This window comes from Sceloporus occidentalis, unplaced genomic scaffold (genome assembly GCF_023333645.1).
Source record: "Sceloporus occidentalis isolate IW3139 unplaced genomic scaffold, rSceOcc1.0.p SCAF_2, whole genome shotgun sequence".
Classification (NCBI taxonomy): domain Eukaryota; kingdom Metazoa; phylum Chordata; class Lepidosauria; order Squamata; family Phrynosomatidae; genus Sceloporus; species Sceloporus occidentalis.
The window spans coordinates 2,214,615-2,235,923 of NW_028316982.1; the positions used below are offsets into that span (position 1 = coordinate 2,214,615).

At 45.6% G+C, this 21,309-nt stretch overlaps 1 protein-coding gene across 3 annotated transcripts in view; it reads left to right on the forward strand.

Moving 5' to 3' along the window:
- LOC149317864 (cytochrome P450 2J4-like) overlaps positions 1-21,309 on the forward strand; it is a 67,051-nt gene that overhangs the window by 15,672 nt on the left and 30,070 nt on the right. The window contains exon 1 of one of the 3 annotated variants that reach the window (XM_089508581.1): positions 15,335-15,505. The exons of the other annotated variants lie outside the window; for them this stretch is intronic. Within the exon in view, the coding sequence (XP_089364707.1) occupies positions 15,335-15,505 (171 nt within the window). Of the gene's footprint in view, positions 1-15,334; positions 15,506-21,309 lie in introns of those variants that run through there. 3 annotated transcript variants of the gene reach the window in all.

A 21,309-nucleotide genomic window follows, 5' to 3' on the forward strand; every position in this document is an offset into this window, starting at 1 on the left:
TCACTTCACTGTGAGCAGCAACCAAGTTGAAATATCTTGCTCTTATTTGTTTGGAAAGCCCTATGTAGCCAAGGGTCCGTTTAGGGGAATTTTATTATTATTGTTATTAGCTCAAATATTGCAAGAGGGGGCTGACTACAAGAGCCCACCAAGATCGCCCTCCCGATATTTATACGGAGTAGACCAGGGGATCCCAATAAATAAAGCTGAGACGGATTGCAATAACTAGATGTCTAATTTATTGAAATAGGAGAAAAACACATGCGTTGCGCATACACTCACACACACACTCAGGACTCAGGAAAATTAGGGTTGGAAGATGGGAACAGATTTTCAGGCTTTGCTAATGGTATACTCACCAAGATGTAGTCTTCCTCCGGGAAGCGAATGGGATGTGGGACAGTGAGACAAGTCTGCTCCGCAACCTGGGTTTGAGCAGAAATGCCGGCTACTAGATCAGAGGTCTGACTGACGTGGAGTAAGTAGACCTTTGGGATGGCGCCCTGAGCAGCCAAAGTTGGGACCTTTTAAGGGCGAAATCTCGCCTGAGGGCAGAGAGTTTTGGTGATTGAAACAAAGGCGTTTAATTGCTTTCTTTCACCTGGATGTCTGGATCTGATAATATCACTGACTTAAGTTGTTCGGACAACAGACTTGAGGAGGGGGTGATAGCTTCAGAGAAGGCAAACATTTCATTCCTTCTGACTCAAGATAATCCCTTCATGCGACTTCCCAGACCTTCTAAGATGTAAATGGGGCTTCTCCCCTCAGGGGAGGTGCACATGTCCTCTCGCTTTGCCAGTAATGGAGGACAGGCTTGGAGTCTGGCCAGGGGTCATCCAAGGGTTATCATTGCTTCCAAAATTTATATAAAACAGCATGGGTAACATTCTCCCCCCCCTCGGAAATTTCACAGACACTCAGGCGAGTGGATGGGTATTTTCCGAATTACTCTTTGCCATATAAATTTTGGGGTGTGAATATTTAAGGAGGTTGTCCTATCAAGGGGAGTATCGCCCTGCAAAGCCTGGGGAGCCTTTGCTGATCTGGAACCCAATCATGCACCATACATACCAAAGATTATACAAAGTCAAAAGTGGGGGTGAAAAAGGGGCACATGAAACATAAGCAACAGAAAAAGCCTTCAATAGGCCAAGAGAAAAGCAATGAGCAGTCAATATGCAGTATGAAAAAGCAACAACCAATAGAAATGAGTCCAATGACTGAAAAGAGCAAATGAATGTGACATGGGTCCAAACAGTTGGTGGTTTGTATATGGAATGAGAGAGTCCATGTTAGGTTTTGTCCAGCGGGAGCCAGATGGCTCAGTATGGATATGAGAATGCGGGCATAAGGTATAGCTGTCTTGTAAACAGTTTCTTTGCAGCCAATGTCCATCTGGCGAGAGGATGAGCCATAGTTCTTGTATGCGGGCATTTGTCATAGTGAAGTGGGCTAATGTCCATGAGATGGCAGTTTAAGTCCTGTGGCGAGTAGTTCCACATGTGGAACACTTGAATGCAGGCAATGAGCTTTTGGAAAACAGTGATGAAAGTTAACAGCTATAGGTCTGTGGAGCTTGTCAACTGGACAGACAGCAATAAGAAAGGCATTTGGATGTAGGTAGGGCCATGGAGGACCATCTGGAACAGGAGCAGAGGTGTGAGGACACCGGTTGTGTCTCGAATGAGCCTTTGGAGGATGTTCATGGCAGCAGGGGATGGAGGACATCACAGGAAGGATGCAGGCCTCAACCCTGGAGTGGGGAACATCAGGAAGGCTGGGAAACAGCTTGGAGAGTCCTGTATCATGGCATCGATGGGATGACATCTGTGGGGTCTGGTCCGGCTTTTGGGAAGAATATTGGGGCTTACCTTCCCCATGAGGATATAGGAGAACAGAGCAAGGACAGGATAGAATTTTACATGCAGTGGGGGTGAAGGAAGACAGACTCCTCCCCCCCTTGCTCCCGACAGAGCGGGTCAGCTTCAAAATAGGAGTGGAAAAGAGATATCGTTTTTACTTGCCTTGGAGGATGAAGAGGACAGTCTCTTCTCTCCCCCCCCCCCCCCCAGCCTCCCGCAGAGACCAGGCTGGCTTTGCTACAGGAGTTTTGTAAGAAAAGGATAGGACCTCCAAATTATATCTATGTGCCATGGGAATTATTCCCTGGCTCCCCGCTGGAGCCAATCCTGATAGGTAAAGGATGCGGAAGAGGTCAACATTTAAAGCAGTGGCAGAGAAGTTCAGTGAGGCCACTGTCCAGTAGACAGATAGTACATAGAGGCCAGGGGTAGGACTGGCATACACATGCAGAGTATAGAAACACACAACATTAATAACAGAAAACCAAGGGGTTTGTAAGGCAATGGACTGGTTGTGGTCAATTTCTGGGCTTGACCAAGGCTGCTGTGAGGATGTGTAAATTTAGTCCAACTTTTAGCAAAAACTACATCCAAAATAGCCAAATTATTCATTTTTGGATCCCAATGCCTGGGTATACTTGCACCATTTGAACAGAGTAGTCCAGCTATGGGTGCATTTTAGAAACATTCTTAAAAAATGAAAATAAACTGGAGTAGCCATGGAGGAAGTTTTAACTTTGGCAAAAATCTCTAACCATTGGGCTTGCTGACCGGCAAAAAATGGAAAAGGCAAAAGAAAAAGCAAAAACAACAACTGTATCATTGGAAAGTACTTTGACTGGAAAATAACTCAAAATGAAAACAAAGTCAGACAGCCAGGTGATTTGACCACTAGGCCTGCTGGTAACCAAAACACTGTATGAGAAGCAGCATTAAAAGACCAATCAAAAGACTAAAACTCTGCTAGCCAAAACAGTGAAATCCAAAACAAAGGTGTTGCATTGGAATGTGTGGGGCTAACAGCAAAAATAGAACAAAACAATAACAAAAATGAGAAGGCACAGCTAATTTTGGGCTGAGAAAGTGTGACTTTCACTCAGTCTCAAAGTTGCAGAACAAAACGGACATAAAACGACACACATAAAAATATGCCACCACTTTGTGGAAGAAATCACTCAGTTCTCTGAGCATAGGCAAAGTTCAACAAAAAACTGGGTATATTTGCAGCATGATCCTAGCCTCTGATCATGTGCAGAGAGCAAAGTAAAACCTTTAGGAGGTGCTGTGTGGCATCATTGGCAACACTCACAGCAAAGAACAGAGCACCTATGAGAAATCTATCCTTCCCAATTCCTAGGGGAAAAGAAGAGAATTCCTGAGCATGCTTAGAGTGCATAGTCTCTGAGCATGGAAGGAGAAAAGCAGGAGAGCAACAACTTGTGACTGACAGGGGGCGCTTGTGTGAGACAAACTGGTGGGAACACACTTCCAATTAAGCAGTGGATGTGCTGTCCTACATAAATTGTGGAGGACAAAAAAGGTAGACTGCTCAGCCAGTGAGGCTCATCTATGAATTCCAAGGCTCTGAAAACAGAGTGGAGGGAGTTCCTTTACACTCCCAAATCTCAAACCTTTAAACAAACACAAATACCAATCAATGTATGGAAATACCTTGGTTGAGAGTCAGCAGTTAAGATATTTTTCACAGATACACTATGCTGACCTGAGGCTCTTTATAACTACTTAACAGAAAAACAAAGACATTTAGAATCATGAATTAATCCCTACAGACTTTAGACAAAGAGGTAGTTGCCTTCAGACTCCTGAATCCCAGGCAGTCAAGCAAACAAGCAAACAAACAAACCAGAACAACTTTACAATGTCTGACCCTGCTGTGCCAGCCAAGCCTATGCAAATTAAGGCAAGGGAGACAAATGGGGCTCCCTTTTCCTGATCGAGCAGCCTGACTATGGAAAGTCTAGTTTTTCAAATACCCAAGTACCAGATTTATTTCACAAGATGCTATGTTTTCTTATCACAACCAAAGCAACAAAAGTAGCCCGCATTTGGGTCAAGAGAAAAAACTAGAAAGTCCTGTCCCTTTGCATTCTCCATAATTACAGAAGAGATCTATAGTCTACCCAAGTAACATCCAAATTACAGTCTAAGAGCATGTTTTACTCACTAGAAGAGGGGGAGCTGAAGAAAGGCACACAAATCAGCTAAAAACACCTGAGGAAAAGACCAAAACTTTGGTTTGGGGCTGAGACAGTGTAACTCTGGTGAGTCATACTTTCGGGAAGGAGGATGTAGGACAAGACTCATGGAAGATGACCAGATCAGACTTATAAGAGCAAAAGAAAAACTTTTGGCTGAGCAGAAGTTCTACAAAACTTTATATACAGTACTGATTACTGAAGACAAGACAAAAGAGTAGATCTCTTGAGCAATGCAAGAATAACAAAAGAGAAGATGGGGGTGTTTGGTGGCAGGAGGCCTCTGAGCATGTAAAGAGAGCAAAAAACTGAAACAGGAAACTACAGCTTAAGACCTATGCAGCCCCGAGCACATGGCAGCAGAGATACACTCTGGGTCCAAACCATGTGTTCCTAAGAACTGGAAGGGCACAATAACATAGACTACATGCCTTTATCCAAAAGACAAAATCCTAACAGCATAAAGAAAAGACTGATGGTGTGCTTTTGCCAAAAGTAAAATAGAACACCAACACAACAAGAATATCTCAAAACCTTAAAACACACAGAATGACAATCCAAACTATACAAAACTAAGCCAAGAAACTCAAAAAGAGACCTATAAAGAACAAACACACCGGGGAATGGGCTAGTTCCATGGAACAGGGGGTGCTGCAAACAACCTGAGCCTGCAGCTCTGAACTTTCTGTTCTGCATTGCATCTGAGCACATGCAGAGTGTAAGCAAACAGAAAACAATGAGGCATTTCTCAATCTCTAATTTGCAAAGCAGGAAAAGAAGAGGGAGAGGGAAGACTTTCCTCCAAGCCTTCTCATAATGGTGTTGCAAATTTTACACAGATAAACCACCTTTTCCCTTGTTGACAAACCCTCCACTCACACCCTGAGTGGTGTAAATCTAGGGTTGCCATAGTGCCGGACCTCGAAACCGGGAAAAATGTAGGACAAAATTTTCAAATGTAGGACACACAAAAAGTGTGTCCTACATTTGAAAATTCTGTCCTACATTTTACTGCGATCGCAGCGGAGGCCAAGCGGCAAGGGAAAGCCTCCACTTAAGGAGGCTTTCCCTCCCCACCTGGGCCCCGCCACGATCGGAGGCCAGGATCGGGGCCTCGCCTCGTTCCTGGGACCCTCAGGGACCAGGAAGGAGGCGAGGAGGCCGGCGGCGATCGCCCCGATCCTCGCCTCCTTCTTGGCCCCCGCAGGGACCAGGAAGGAGGCGAGGAGGCCGGCGGCGATCGCCCCGATCCTCGCCTCCTTCTTGGCCCCCGCAGGGACCAGGAAGGAGGCGAGGAGGCCGGCGGCGATCGCCCCGATCCTCGCCTCCTTCTTGGCCCCCGCGGAGGCCAGGAAGGAGGCGAGGAGGCCGGCGGCGATCGCCCCGATCCTCGCCTCCTTCTTGGCCCCCGCAGGGACCAGGAAGGAGGCGAGGAGGCCGGCGGCGATCGCCCCGATCCTCGCCTCCTTCTTGGCCCCCGCGGAGGCCAGGAAGGAGGCGAGGAGGCCGGCGGCGATCGCCCCGATCCTCGCCTCCTTCTTGGCCCCCGCAGGGACCAGGAAGGAGGCGAGGAGGCCGGCGGCGATCGCCCCGATCCTCGCCTCCTTCTTGGCCCCCGCAGGGACCAGGAAGGAGGCGAGGAGGCCGGCGGCGATCGCCCCGGCCTCGCCTCCTTCTTGGCCCCCGCAGGGACCAGGAAGGAGGCGAGGAGGCCGGCGGCGATCGCCCCGATCCTCGCCTCCTTCTTGGCCCCCGCAGGGACCAGGAAGGAGGCGAGGAGGCCGGCGGCAATCGCCCCGGCCTCGCCTCCTTCTTGGCCCCCGCGGAGGCCAGGAAGGAGGCGAGGAGGCCGGCGGCGATCGCCTCGGCCTCGCCTCCTTCATGGCCCCCGCGGAGGCCAGGAAGGAGGCGAGGAGGCCGGCGGTGATCGCCTCGGCCTCGCCTCCTTCTTGGCCCCCGCGGAGGCCAGGAAGGAGGGAGGAGGCTGCAGGGAGGCGGGGAGGTTGGCGCGGCTGCGCCCAAGAGGCGCCGCCTCCCTGCAGCCTCCTCCGCCTCAGGCCTCGCTGCCCTCCTTTTCCGTCCCGACTCCCAGGCCTCAGAAAGGCCTTGGAGCCGCGGCGGCGGCGGAGGTGGCCGCGGTGGGCGGGGCCGTCCCGGTTTGGGCGCCAAACCGGACCGGGACCGGGATGGCACCGCCCAAACCGGGATTGTCCCGCCGGGGGGCGGGATATGGCAACCCTATGTAAATCACAAAAGGAGAAACAAAGGCAATTTGCCATTAACTGAATTTGAGTTCTAAGCTAACCAGGATGATGGGCTTTGCAACTTCCTTTGCCCATGATTCGGTTTTCTTGGCTTCTAGCAGCCAAATTTTCCATGTGGCTGTGGCATTATGCAAGCTAGGCTTATAGGAGAGAAAAAGAAAACTCCCTGTTTTCTAAAATCTCAACATTGACCAAAGTTCTCTGCACATGCCTGGAGTGCCTGCAGAGTGCTATGCTTCCTCAAAGGGCAGTCTCTAAGATTCCCTTTCGAAAGCCATTTTCTGGGGCCTTTCTTCCTTGCCATGTGATGGGGGATGGGGGAGCTGAGGCTGAGACAGTGTGGCTCACCTCTCAGTCAAGGAACTGGGTTGAAACAGTGTCACCCATTCCTGCTGTTAGGGAGATGGGATTTGCCTTCTTGGAGGAACACATCTCCCAGTGCCATTCCAATTTGGACCGCGGGGATGAGATGGATGACCTCTAGGGTTCCCTTTCTCTGGCATGCCTGTCTGGAAAGGTTTCCAAGTCTTGGGATTTTGGGAGGGAGTCCATGTCCTACTTTCTGGGGTTTTGACTCCTCTGGCCCCTGGGTGCCCATGTGAGGCCTGGCTGTGACCTTTCTGCTTGTGGACTGTAGTCCGAACTGCAGCAGAAGTGTTTCTGGAGGGAAGAGGGACATTTTCCTTTTTACGTGGGCAGTGAGGGGTTGTCTGCCGGAGGTTTGCAGGACAACTGCTGGTGTCTGTCCCTTGGGAATGAGGGGAATGGGGTCTTTGGGGGGTTTCTGGGGGCTGTACGCTGGGAAGATTTGCACCATCTGATGTTGCCATCTCCCTTTGGGGAGTGGGAGCAGCCTGAGTGGGGCTTCTAGGTGGACCAGAGAAGTGTTCTCTTGGGGCACTCACCCTACTTTTCTTTTTGTTCTCCCTTTTCTGAGCTAGGGCCTTCTCTTGCCTTTCTCTTACCTGAGAACGGAATATTAGGAAAAGCAACCCCAACTTTGGGTGAAGGGCATTCAGTCCTCCATATTGCCCTTCGGTTAGAACGTCCAAAACTGCTTTGCTCTTGGGATGGAATCCCTCAAGTAAATCACTGACAAACTCTGTCTCCATCTCCTCGGAGGAAAGAGCTACCTTTGCCAGCAAAATCTTTTTGGCAATGTATGCCTCTGGATCCTCATTTGTTTTTTGCTTTAGACTATGGTACAGATACCTGACACCTTCTCTTGGCCACAATAGGCTCAAGATTTCTCCCATGCAAGAGTACATATCTCTGGACAGAAGGCCCTGAAACATTACTGTTGCTTCTAGCATATCTCTGTGTGCAGGAGACATGCATAATCTGGCTAGCTGTGTTAAATGGAAGCCTGTGGCAGATGGGAGGCTGTTTGCTGCTTGAAGCATCCATTTGAGGCTGGTCTCTTGATTCAGGGGGCCCAACAATTCTGCCATCACACAAGCTTCTGTGATGGGGAAAAGGGATGGTTCTTGCTTAGAGGCAATTTCCAATTTTTGGATCCTAGCTGCCAGAGTGGAATTTTCCTCTCTGAGGAAGTTGACTTGGGCTACCAATTCTCTAATTTTTTTCCTCCATTTTAGTGGTGGGGTCCTTGGGATCTTAGGTATCTCTGTGCCTTGACCTCCAGTGAGGGGGACAATGAGCTGGGAACTGGGACCTGCCTTTTTTTTTTCCTCTGGAGGATCGTCCTCCAAGGCTGTTGCAAAATTGCAAAGTGTCCTCTGTGTGGTGGGCTAAGGGTTTTGACCCAACTGTAGCCCGAATTGGTGGAGACCTTAAGAGGTTTCTCCACAGCAGAGCTTGGGTTAAAACCACTTGCTCAAAACTGCAAGACCCTCAAGGGGCGTCTTGCTATTTTTCTCCTCTTTTTGCTAAGGGGGAAGTTCAAAGCCAGGCAACCTCTAGGGTTCTGACTTTTGGGGTCCTTCTTCTACACTATGCTATTCTACGGATGGTATGTCCTAGGCTGGGAGAGGTTATGGAACCGGGGCCTCTTTTCCCACCTAAACCTGGTGCACCTCTCTGTCCTACAGTGAGCTGCTGTCCTGGGATCCTCCCTGAGGACTCCACAGAACTCCTAAATGTAACTCTGGGTCAGGGACGCCGCCCAATTCACGCGAGGGCCCGGCGCTCCTGCAGGTAGCGACTTAGGGGTGATCCTCCGTTTAGACCCGGTCGGAAGTCAGTTCAGCCCTGCCTCACTTTCACTGGGGAGTTCGGACGCTGTAGCTCCACTCCGGCGTGGCCTGGCTAACAACCCAAACTTTGGCCCCCAGCTAGACTCCTGCCTGAGTTTTCCTTCCCTGGGACCTCCTTGAGGCTCCCACAAATGGCACTCCTTGGAGCTGCCTTTCCCTCCCTTGACCCCGGGCTTTAGGCTTCCGGACCAGGACGTCTCCCTCCTTTGCCTACCTCACCCGTTCAAGGGGGATTTGTGACTGTGATTTTGGGGTTATGTTTTATGGGACCTTTATTCTCTGGCTTTGTTTTGGGATAACACAATGGAAAGGGATATGTCTGTTCCCAATCCACAATTCTCTAGCTTCTTTAGTGGTGACAGGCTGAGGTTAAAACCAATGCAGCCAGATGGGGTGTCCCTTAAAAGGCACACCAAAAAGAAAGCTCTGGGTTTTAAAACCACTTAGCTGGATGGGCTGTGACCTTTAAGAGGTACACACCTGGGGGAAGCTAGGAGTTAAGACCCACTGGCTTCAAAACAAACATGCCAAGACCTTAAAGGTTCCTTGGCTCACCATTTTAAAACAGGCTCTTCCATGTGAGGGATGCCTCAACCTGGAGATTTGCCTTGGGACTCCTTTTTGCACTGCAGCCAAAATGCCTGGATTTGGCTGTAGTGGTTCCTTGCACCAACTCTTAACTGTAAGCTTAGGTTCTGGAGTGGGAAAGTTTTCAGGATGCCTGGCCAGGGTGTCCCTAGTAACTTTTTCCAACCCACGGAGAGAGAAAACAAAAATAGGGCGTTGGGAGCCTACTCCGACAAACACGCCCAGGGGTGACTGGGGCCCACCACTGGATGGCGTACCAGAGCCAATGAGCAGAACATCCAGCCAAAGCCAGAAATGGGATCAGCCAACCCAAGATAGCCCTTTTGCCCTTATGGCCAAGCGCACAAGAACACATACACACACCTCCCTATTTATTCCTGTCTGCAGCGGCCTGTTTGGAATCCCTGTTCTCTCTACGTTCCGAGATCTAGACAGCCCAAGGGATCAGTTTGGAAAGTCCAGATTTCGGGGGAGAGTTCTATGCCCAAGCTTTCTCCACCAATTTGTAGCCAAGGGTCCGTTTAGGGGAATTTTATTATTATTGTTATTAGCTCAAATATTGCAAGAGGGGGCTGACTACAAGAGCCCACCAAGATCGCCCTCCCGATATTTATACGGAGTAGACCAGGGGATCCCAATAAATAAAGCTGAGACGGATTGCAATAACTAGATGTCTAATTTATTGAAATAGGGGAAAAACACATGCGTTGCGCATACACTCACACACACACTCAGGACTCAGGAAAATTAGGGTTGGAAGATGGGAACAGATTTTCAGGCTTTGCTAATGGTATACTCACCAAGATGTAGTCTTCCTCCGGGAAGCGAATGGGATGTGGGACAGTGAGACAAGTCTGCTCCGCAACCTGGGTTTGAGCAGAAATGCCGGCTACCAGATCAGAGGTCTGACTGACGTGGAGTAAGTAGACCTTTGGGATGGCGCCCTGAGCAGCCAAAGTTGGGACCTTTTAAGGGCGAAATCTCGCCTGAGGGCAGAGAGTTTTGGTGATTGAAACAAAGGCGTTTAATTGCTTTCTTTCACCTGGATGTCTGGATCTGATAATATCACTGACTTAAGTTGTTCGGACAACAGACTTGAGGAGGGGGTGATAGCTTCAGAGAAGGCAAACATTTCATTCCTTCTGACTCAAGATAATCCCTTCATGCGACTTCCCAGACCTTCTAAGATGTAAATGGGGCTTCTCCCCTCAGGGGAGGTGCACATGTCCTCTCGCTTTGCCAGTAATGGAGGACAGGCTTGGAGTCTGGCCAGGGGTCATCCAAGGGTTATCATTGCTTCCAAAATTTATATAAAACAGCATGGGTAACACCTACTGTGTGCAACTGTGGTTGTTGCTTAAGGATTCATTATTAATGACACCATCAGAGCCCAATTCCTGTGACATCGCTAGGCCTCAGGTTTTGGCCCAGAGATAGTCCTGACTTGGTAACTCTATGTGCAACTCACATCCCTCTTGATGGGACTGGGATCTCATCTCTGCTTACCAAATCCTGTGCCCTCCAACAGTTTACCAGATTCTTGCTGTCTGCATGTAGCTGTGGTTTCACTCTCTGCCCTTCCCAGTCCCTCTCTTTCCCTCTTTATCAAATTGCTCTTTTGCTCAGGGAGTACCAAAGTACTCCTTGTATCAAAGAAAATATTTGGGTGCTTTATTATTATGTGACCTCTGATTCATTCAGTTTGTAATTTGTGATCAAGACCAGTTCTTGCTGTGTCAGTATGCGGCTCAAGGGTAGATAATAAATAAACAAACAAATAAATCTTTAATTTCTATCCCGCTCTTTGTTAAAAACAATCAAAGTGGCTTACAAGAGTTAAAATACATCCATATATACAAAATATATGGAGCCCTGGTGGCGCAGTGGTTAAATGCCTGTCCTGCAGCCATTCACTCAAAACCACAAGGTTGCGAGTTCAAGACCAGCAAAAGGGCCCAAGCTCGACTCAGGCTTGCATCCTTCCGAGGAGGTCGCTAAAATGAGTACCCAGACTGTTGGGGGCAAATTAGCTTACTTGCTAATTAGCTTACTTGCTGTTCACCGCTATGATCTTTGGAATAGCGGTATATAAATAAAACAAACAAACAAAAAACAAAACAAAAATATCCCCCCCTTAAAAGACAATTAAACAATATAGAATTTAAAATTACGTAACAATTAAAACCAATAAAAGTGGCAGAATCATAATATATTGGGGGGGGGGGGTTAATCACAACGTGGCTGAGTAGTTTATTCTGGAAAGGCCTGCTGGAAGAGATCCATCTTGATAGCTTTCTTGAAGCTGTCAAAGTTGGTGCTTTGACGGATCTTGGCCGGCCGGCCGGCCGTTCCACAGGCTGGGAGCGGTTGCAGAAAGGGCCCTCTGGGAAATCCATTTTAAGGGATGCCTTATTGCAATAGCTGCCAGTCGGTTTCTGGGCACAATTCAAAATCCTGGTTATGAGTTATAAAGCCATAAATAGTTCAGGTCCATAAATAGCTCAAGAGAGATTGTCTCTCTTCAATCTACTGTTGATGGATTGGAGTTTGTGGAATTTGTTTCTCTTTCCAAGCTTCTTTTGTAGGTTTTGTTGTTGTTGTTCAAGGTCCAGGATGGAGCACCCAGGGAAACTAAACTGTTCCGCAATCAGTTTTTGTATATTCCCATTCCTAATGTCTTATTTTTTAAAAATTCTTTTTTCCCCTATTGATCATGGCCTGCTGGGGGCTTACATCTTTGTAAGTGGACTTACATCTGCAGAAATGTCCATACCTAGTAATGTCTATACCAGTAAGGGGCTACTGTTACGTTACTGTGTAGGGAAGCCAGCAAAGTAACTGATGTGCATTGGGACAGGTGCACAATGGGACTGATGTGCATCAGACCCATTGTGTATTGGTCCCGTTGTGCCTTGGGACACTGACTATGGAGTGTGATGCACATCAGAATACTCTTGCTGGCATCTGGCTACACATCTTTGCAAATCACTAATGGAGTTTCTTAACTCCTTTGCTACCCAGCTATATGTGAAGTTACATAACAGTACGATACAGGATTCCATCCCATAATTTTAACTGCTTTGAATTTTAATTTTAATTTAGTTTTATTTTTGACTTTTGTATGATATGATTTTTTTTAGCTGTTATCTTTCTTAAGTCCCAAACTAGAAAAAAGGTAGGATGACGATGGTGATGATAACTCTCGGGAAGTGTGTCCTTGCATCCTGGATCTCCCTGGAGTAGAAGTCACCATGGTTATCATGTGTAAGGCAGGGCTCAGTGTTTGCCAGGATGTGTGTCCCATTACAGCGGTGGAACAGTACTTGATAGTCTTCACAGCCCAGCAAAAGGGAGAGTTTCTTGACATTCAAGAAACACTGTTGTGAAGAACACATTGGCAGTGAAATCTCTCACATTTCTCAGACTTGTTTGGCATGGAGAAATGCATATGGTTTTTCTGTGCAAAAAGCCCTCCGCTGTTTATGGGTATGTAGAAAACACGTTTTCTTGGCAAATAAACCCCATATCCTTTCCACAGAAATTCTAAGTGGCCTCAGGTGTGCCATCAAATATGGAAAACAAAGCATTGGCCCACAGACTGGAAGTGATTAATACATTCCCATATACAAAGAAAAAGAAAGAAAAAGAAAGAAAGAAACATAAAAGATTGCAGTAACCATTGCACTAATTTTCCATGCAAGCAAAGTCATGTTCAAAATTTTGTAGCCAAGACTCCTGTCATATATGGAGCAAGAAACCCCAAAGGTGCAAGCTGGATTCAGGAAAGGAACAGCCACTAGGGATCACATTGCAAACATACAATGGATAAGGGAGCGAACCAGAGAATTAAAAATAAATAAATAAAGCTGCAAATATTTTATTGACTGCAGCAAAATCTTTGACTGCATAGGTCACAAAAAGCTTTGGCTTGCTCTTAGAGGAATGGAATTGCCAGTACACTTGATTGTCCCAATGCATAACCTGTACTCAGAACAAGAGGCTGCCACCAGAACTGAATATGGAGAAACAAAATGGTTCCTAATCGGCAAAGAGGTCAGGCAAGGCTGGATACTATCACCCTATTTATTCAACCTGTTTGCAGAAAATATCATATGCAGAGCAGGCTTAGACTCAGACCTAGGAGGAGTAAAGAGTGAAGGAAGGACTATTAATAACCTAAAATATGCAGATGACACAATAGTACCAGGAGAAACCAAGAAAGACCTGGAGCAATTACTGAAGAAGGTCAAGGAGGAAAGAGACAAGGGAGGCTTAATGCTGAACATCAAGAAAACAAAAATAAATACCTTGGTAGATCTACAAGAATTCATTCTAGACAACACAAAAATTGAAATAGTCAGAGTTCCTGTACCTTGGATGAGATATTGATTAGAATACTGATGGCAGCTCAAAAAATCAGAAGAAAACTAGGACTGGAAAGGGCAGCTATGAAAGAACTGGGCAAGATCCTAAAGTGCAAAGATATAACTCTGAACACCAAAGTGAGGATCGTTCCAGTCATCTTATTCCTTATCATCATGTGTGGATGTGAGAGGTGGACAGCAAAGAAAGCCGATAGAGAGAAAATCCACTCATTTGAGATGTGGTTCTGGAGAAGAGGGCTAATTATATAGTGCAAATTGGTTCTAGAACAGATCAAGCCTGGAGTCTTCCCCGAAGCCAGGATGACTAAACTGAGGCTGTCGTACTTTGGCCACACCAGGAGAAGGGCTGAATTCTTAGCAAAAACAATGGTGGTAGGAAAGGAAGAAGGCAGTAGAAAGAGAAGAAGACCTCATGCCAGATGGATGGACTCAATCAGAGAGGACACAGCCCTGAGCCTAGGACCTGAGAAAAACAGGTCTTAGAGATGTCTCACCCGCAGGGTTGCCATGAGTCAAGGCAGAGTTGAAGGCAGTTAACAATCATTCATTCTTGGCTGTGAGGATGAACACCACAATGATCTGTACTCCTGACCCACTGATACCAGAGCTTTAGCTCCCTGTGTATCTATGTAAGTGGCTTGTTGGCACTGTTGCTGCAACAGCCCATGAAAGAGAAGGTTGGTGGTGGTGGTATTCGTGATGGGTCTCCATTGCGATTTTGCTCCCTAGTGTGTTTTCTGAAAGGTTTTCTTTTATTGTTGTTGTTGCTGTTGTGTGCTTTCAAGTTGTTTCTGACTTATGGTGACCCTAAGGTGACCTGATCATGGAGTTTTCGTGGCAGGTTTCTTCAGATACAGTTTGCCATTGCCAGCCTTCGAGGCTGAAAGAGTGTGACTTGCCCAGTGGGTTTACATGGCTGAGCTGGGATTTTAACCTTAGTCCTAATCCAACTCCCAAACCACTACACTATGCTGGATCTTCCTTTTATATTATTATTATTATTATTATTATTATTATTATTATTATTATTATATTAATAGACCACCTTTCTCTCAACAACAAAACTCAAGGCAGCTAACAAGAACCTTAAAACCAATACAGAATAAAACTGTACAAAATACTTTTGAGTTCCTGCATGGCAGAATGGGGTTGGACTGGATGGCCAATGTGGTCTCTTCCAACTCTATGATTCTAAAGGTATCAATATAAAAGCTGTTTAAAAATGATTAAACAATATATAAAGATTAAAAAAACCTTAAATATTTAAAACATTAAAACTTACTAAAAGGCTACATACAAACCTCTGCACAGTGTTAAAAGCCCAGCCCTGTCAGGTTCTGAGAGTCTGATGGCATAGAAATATTTTTACTTGCTGATGCTGGGGCCATCCTGGGCTGTGCAAGGAAGGAGTTGCCATATTGCAAACTGTAGGGTTTTGTAGACATGGTCTTGAGATAGCCATGGCACATCTCTCTGCCCATGGAAGCAGTGAGAGCATTGCTGATGGGTCAGTCACTCTTCCTTCAGCGATTCAGGTGACACATTCAGGATTTAATGCTTTGGATAATTGCAACCTCTTCACTAAGGCGAGGAAGGACACATTGCAATGCATAATTGGAGGTGGTGCAAGAAGTGTTGTTGTTTACATTTTTATTCTGGAGTATATAAAAGGCAACCCCATGCCTTGGAGGAGAGAAAAAGGACATTGGGTTTAATCCAGCCAAGGATACTGGGAAGATCCAAAGGGAGAGGAAGGAAGGAAGGAAGGAAGGAAGGAAGGAAGGAAGGAAGGGCAGGAGAATGATGTGGATTTGGATACTTTTACTTGCTCTGCTGGTGGGTCTTCTGATTCAGTCCTATGTGAAATTGCTGCGGAGGCATAAAAGGTTCCCTCCTGGACCTTTCCCGTTGCCTCTCATTGGAAGCCTGTGGTGGACTGGGTTCGGATTTTCCGCAGATTGTCTCCTGAAGGTACGTCTTTCAGCTGTGTTCGACGCTTAGTGGAGGGAACTTTGCATCACTTTATAACAGAGAAATAATTACCCACATAGCTGGCTTTATTTACTGTCTCTTGTAAAGTTGGATTATTTTTATTACTTATATATAGCCTGGTAATGTGGAATTGAAAGTAGCTTATGAATTGTTTAATGGCCATACTTATTGTGTTTTCATTGAACAATTGCACAGCAAACCAAAAAGCCAAAGCAATTAAAAGCTTAAGGATCCATCTGCCCCTCCTTGTTACAAAGCAAACTAAATAGCTCAAAGTTCTTTCTTTTCCCTTGCAAGAGCTTCCTTCCTAGGGAATGGCCTCTTCCCTGCTGTCTTTCCATCCAGGCCAGCTTTTAAAACCAAAAGTTATTGAAGAGTGGGCTTAGGGTTTTGTATTGTTATAGATGGAACTGTGGCCCTGTCTGCGTTGGCCAGGATAATCCAGGGGAAGCCTGGAGTATCTTGGACCCACAGGTGCACTGTTTTCCTCTTGTTACCTGCCTGCCATTTCCATAGCATAGTGTTCATCTGGAAAGGTGTCCCCGCTGGGCCACCTCAGGGACATAGCTAGGATTTTAGGAAGGGGGGGGGGTCCAGACTAAGTGCCACCATTATAATGGGGCTTGAGTGTGGCGGCACAGCAGCACACACCATTCATTTTTCTAATGGAAGGGGGGGGGGGTTCGGACCCCAAGAACCCCCCCTTGGCTACGTCCCTGGCCACCTGGTATGTCTGCCATTGCCATAGGTCACTTGCTTCTCAGGCTGCGACTTAGGGAGCTGGGCATATTTAGCCTGGAGAAGAGAAAGTTTAAAGGTGATAAACTAGCCCTAATTAAGTATTTGAAGGGGTGTCATTTTGAGGATGGAGCAAGCTTATTTTCTGTTGCTCCAGAGAACAGGACCCAGAGCAATGGATGCAATGTACAGGAAAAGCGATTCCAGTGGAACACACTCCCTTTGAGAGTAGTGGAGTCTCTTTCTTTGGATGTTTTAAAGCATTGGCTGGTTAGCCATCTGTCTTAGGGAGTGCTTTTACTGCGTATTCCTGCATGGCAGAATTGGGCTGGAGTGGATGGCCCTGGGATCTCTTCCAAGTTCTAACTCTAAGATTCTAGTTCAGAACGAGGCACCCAGCAGTGGTCACCCACTGGGTGGGTCCCTCCTTCTGATCTCAGAAGGAGTGACTCATGACTCTCAGCAGGATGCCCATGCAGACAGCCACTGCACTGTCGCAAAGGAGAGCTTTGGATCTTAGCAACAAGTAAGCTTTTAAAATGTATTTTAACCTTGTTTAGCTCAAGTTCTGGTATGTCATGTGCGGAACATGAGTGCCGATCAGTGGCATCACAAGACTGGCATCAGCCAGTGTGGGAACTCATGATATCACTGCCCCATTGACCTCCTCTTATACCACCCCATACAGAATCCTTACTCGTCTTTTTTGTACTAATGTTACCTGTAAATTATAATTCCTGTTTATCACTGAATCTACTGGGAATAGTTGTGACTTAAAACAAGTGGTGAAATTAAAATTAAATATTTAAATTATGATATCTTATGCACAGCCTCAATGTATTTACATGTCTATAGTTTCATGTGGTTAAAGTGAAAATATGGTAAAATTTGGTGCTTTTAAAGAAAATTTTAAAAGAATAATATATATATATATATAATATATAATAAATTTTGTGAAGTCAAAGGCATTCATGGCTGGCAGCCATAGTTTTGGGGTTTTTTGGGGCTATGTGGCCATGTTCTAGAAGGTTTGGTTTCTGACGTTTCACCAGCATCTCTGAAGATGCCAGCCACAAATGCTGGTGAAATGTCAGGAATAAACTCTTTTAGAACATGGCCACAGAGCCCCAAAACCCCACAAAAAACTATGAATGCTGGCCATGAAAGCCTTCAACTTCACATTAAAGCCACTGGTTTTAACCCAAGTCATATACTGAAAGGATTAATGTGTTATTAAAGGCACTAGCTGCTTCTTGGAAGTCAGAATGGAAGCCTTGCCATGCGTGGGATGTTCCAGTTATGACTGTGGCCAGAGGCTTGGATAAGAGGAGGGAGTTTAGAATATAATATTGTTTAAGATTGTGCTGGCGTATAAATATATAAGGTTTAGCTGTAATTATCTAGATAGTTAGGTGTTGGTAATTATAAATATATAATGTCACGGTGACCTGAGTTTGGGAAAAGGGTGTGAAATGGATTGGATATGCTACTTCGAGGTTGTTATGTCTGAAGCTGTTGAGAAAGTAGGGCATTCACACGGTTTATGCCAAATGCTGGACTCCTGGACGGTTGAGCCTTGCGTCACGGACATGGACAAAATGCGGGACGCTTGGGGCTAAACCAATCCTATAGGTACACGGTCCCAAGGGGAGGGATCCTATTATTTACTATAAAAGTGTCTGAATGCGTTGTGACCATAGACCTGGCAAAGAAGTCATGGACGTGTCTGCTGTGATTCTCTTTACTTCAATCAAAGCGGTCCTTTTGACTGTGGCCCTGTAGAGACTGACGAAAAGTGCCAGCCTTGGGCAGGGCGAGGGCTGAGCGTCCACACGCTTGAAGCCCTACCATTGCCAGCAGGGCATCATTGTGGTGCGCGGTGGTCTACACAGCGCATGTCATGATGATGCACCTCCAGCTCAGTGCTCAAAAAGGGCATCATCATGGCATGGCGCCACACCTATGACACCCCTTCCAGGGAGCAAGAAGAAGCCCCTATGAGTCTTGGATCTGCCTTTTTGGTTTGAAAGAAGACCTGTGGGCCAGTTGTGCCTGACAGATAGGGCTGTGTGTTTTCTGAACGTGACAATGCCAGAAATGGGGACTGGGGAAGTACAGTGTTAAAAGATTGTTTAAAAGCTATTAAACAGTCTTTGCATTTTGCATTAATGGTAGTTAAAAGGCTTTCGCGCAATCGCTGTCATGGACGGGAGAAGGACGGGGGAGCGATCCCGTCTGATGTGTGATAATCTTCAGTGAGTGGGAGGAAAACAAAATGCAAGAGACACTGGTTCAAAAGGGTTCACTTGGTACTTACCTTCCCTACTTGCAAGGGACAATCCTCAAGGGTAGAATCTATCAGGTACTGGGGATTCTTTAAAGGGCACTGTCTATCATGGGGTGTTTTATTGGATTGAATATAGTACACTGATATTTTCTATATAAAGTTCTGTGGGAACCATTTTATGGAGCAGTATAAAAAGATCACAGCTAAAAGATGTAAGTGGTAAGAGAGGCCAAGAATTCAATCGCCTCTGAAACGTCTTCTAGAGATCCAAGTTCTTGCTAACATTCTCTCTCATCTGCACTGTAGAAATAATGCTCTTTTTGACACCACTTTATGCTGTAGCTCCCCCTGCGATTTGTAGCTTTTTTTTAACTAAGTCTTTAGCCTTCTCCGCCAAAGAGTGCAGGTGCCCCAAAAAACTAATTCCAGGATCCCATAGGATGGAGCCACAGCAATTAAAGTGGTGTTAAATTGCATTATTTCTGCAATGTGGATGCACCCTGTATCTGTGGCTACAAAATGTGTTGTTGCAATGCTGCATGGGGTCAAACACCCTTCAAAAGTATTCACAGGTTTCAGCCAGTACAGCAGTGCACTGGTTTTTTTAAATATTAATATTTTATTAAAATACATAACATTTCCACAAACATAACAAATATAACACATCAAGACTAAACAAAATCACTTAACAGCATTAGATAATATAACATCTAAATACGTATTTCCAAACCAAAAACATAACATAAACCCATACTTAACTTCCTCTTCCTGTTTAAGTACTTTGTTAATGTCAGATACTTTTTTCTTTTCTTTTTTAAAGGGAATTTTAACATTTTGCTCATATATATATATATATTCCCATTGTAATACATTGTTTTCTCTCTATCTGTCTTTATTGTATTTCCAGCCTGCTTAGTTTCTTAAATATTCTTTCCATTCATCTTCTAAATTATAACATTTATCATCTTTTAACTTCATTGTTAGTCTCTCCAGACTTAACATGTCAAATAGTTTGTAGAGCCAATCTTCCACTGAAGGGGAGATTTGATTTTTTCCAATGTCTTGTATATACAATGTGAGCGGATATTATTATATATATAATAATTTTTTCCTCTGTTTTGGATTGATTTTTCCTTCTATCATATGTAGCACATTAAGTAAGTACATTTCAGGACGTGAAGCAAAATTAATTTTCAGAATTTGTGTCATTGTATTGTGGATTTTGGCAGTCTGGATGACTTTATTGTTTTATTGCTTCAGTACAAAGTTGAGCAGTTGAACAGCAGGTTTGCAATTGACTTTGTCTAGCTTTGTTTTTGGTGTGTGCCCTCAAGTCATTTCTGACTCATGGTGACCCTAAGGCAGTGATGGAGAACCTTTTGCAGACCGAGTGCCCAAACTGCAACACGGACTCCATTTATTTATTGCAAAGTGCCACGTCCCTCTGGCTTTCTAGTAAGAAACTCTGGCAAACTCTGTGCTAGGGCAACAGCATGTATACCCACAGAGAGGGCTCTGAGTGCCACCTCTGGCACGTGTGCCATAGGTTCGCCATCACTGCCCTAAGGGAAACCTGTCGCAGGGTTTTCTCAGCAAGGTTTGTTCGTTTGTTCAGAGAGGGTTTGCCATTGCCTTCCTCTGACGCTGTGAGGGCATGACTTGCCCAGGGTTTCCCAGTGGGTTTCTATAATCTACTTTGCCTGGTGCATTTGGGGGCCCTTTGCAAATGAACTGTTTGAAGATTCTCACACCTGGCCCAAGCAGGTGGCAAATTTCTCAGCTCATAAATACAAATTTAAAGGGATCCTTACATTTAGCAAACTGGAATGAATGATTGTCACATCTCTATTGCAAAGAGTGAGGCATTGAAAACTGTTCACCCCTAGAATGATGATATTGGCTGTGTTCATATTCCCTTGGGCACCTCACCTGCAACTTTTTCTTTAGATGCCTAAACTAGACCAAGGGAAGTCATAGTGCCACTCTATTCTGCTTTGGTCAGGCCTCACCTGGAATACTGTGTCCAGTTCTGGGCACCACAATTTAAAAAGGATGCTGATAAACTGGAATGTGTCCAAAGAAGGGCGACCAAATTGGTGAAAGGTCTGGAAACCATGAAGCCCTATGAGGAAGGACTTAGGGATCTGGGGAAGTTTAGCCTGGAGAAGAGAAGTTTAAGAGGTGTTATGATAGCTATGTTTAAATACTTGAAGAGATGTCATATTGAGCAGGAAGCAAGCTTGTTTTCTGCTGCTCCAGAGAAAAGGATCTGGAGCAATGGATGCAAGCTCCAGGAAAAGAGATTCCACCTCAACATTAGGAAGAACTTTCTGACAGTAAGAGTTGTTTGACAGTTGAAGACACTGCCTTGGAGTGTGATGGAGTCTCCTTCTTTGGAGGTCTTTAAACACAGGCTGGATGGCCATCTGTCACAGGGAGGGCTTTGATTGAGAGTTCCTGCATGGCAAAAGGGGAGGTTGGACTGGATGGCCCTTGCGGTCTCTTCCAACTCTATGATTCTATGATTTTATAGCTCACCTTTTCCCCAAACTGAGACTCAAGGAGGATTACAAAGTAGGGAGCATTACAATGAAAACACATATGAGTTGGTTAAAAATTTGCTGAAGTTGTGATTCAAACAGTTTTAAACTAAGAATAAAATTAAACCCTTTCAAAACAGTAGTTTGAAGCAAAGAATAAAAGTACTACAAAATTCTCAACTCCCTTTTTCCTGGAAAACAATCCATTTCCCAAAGCC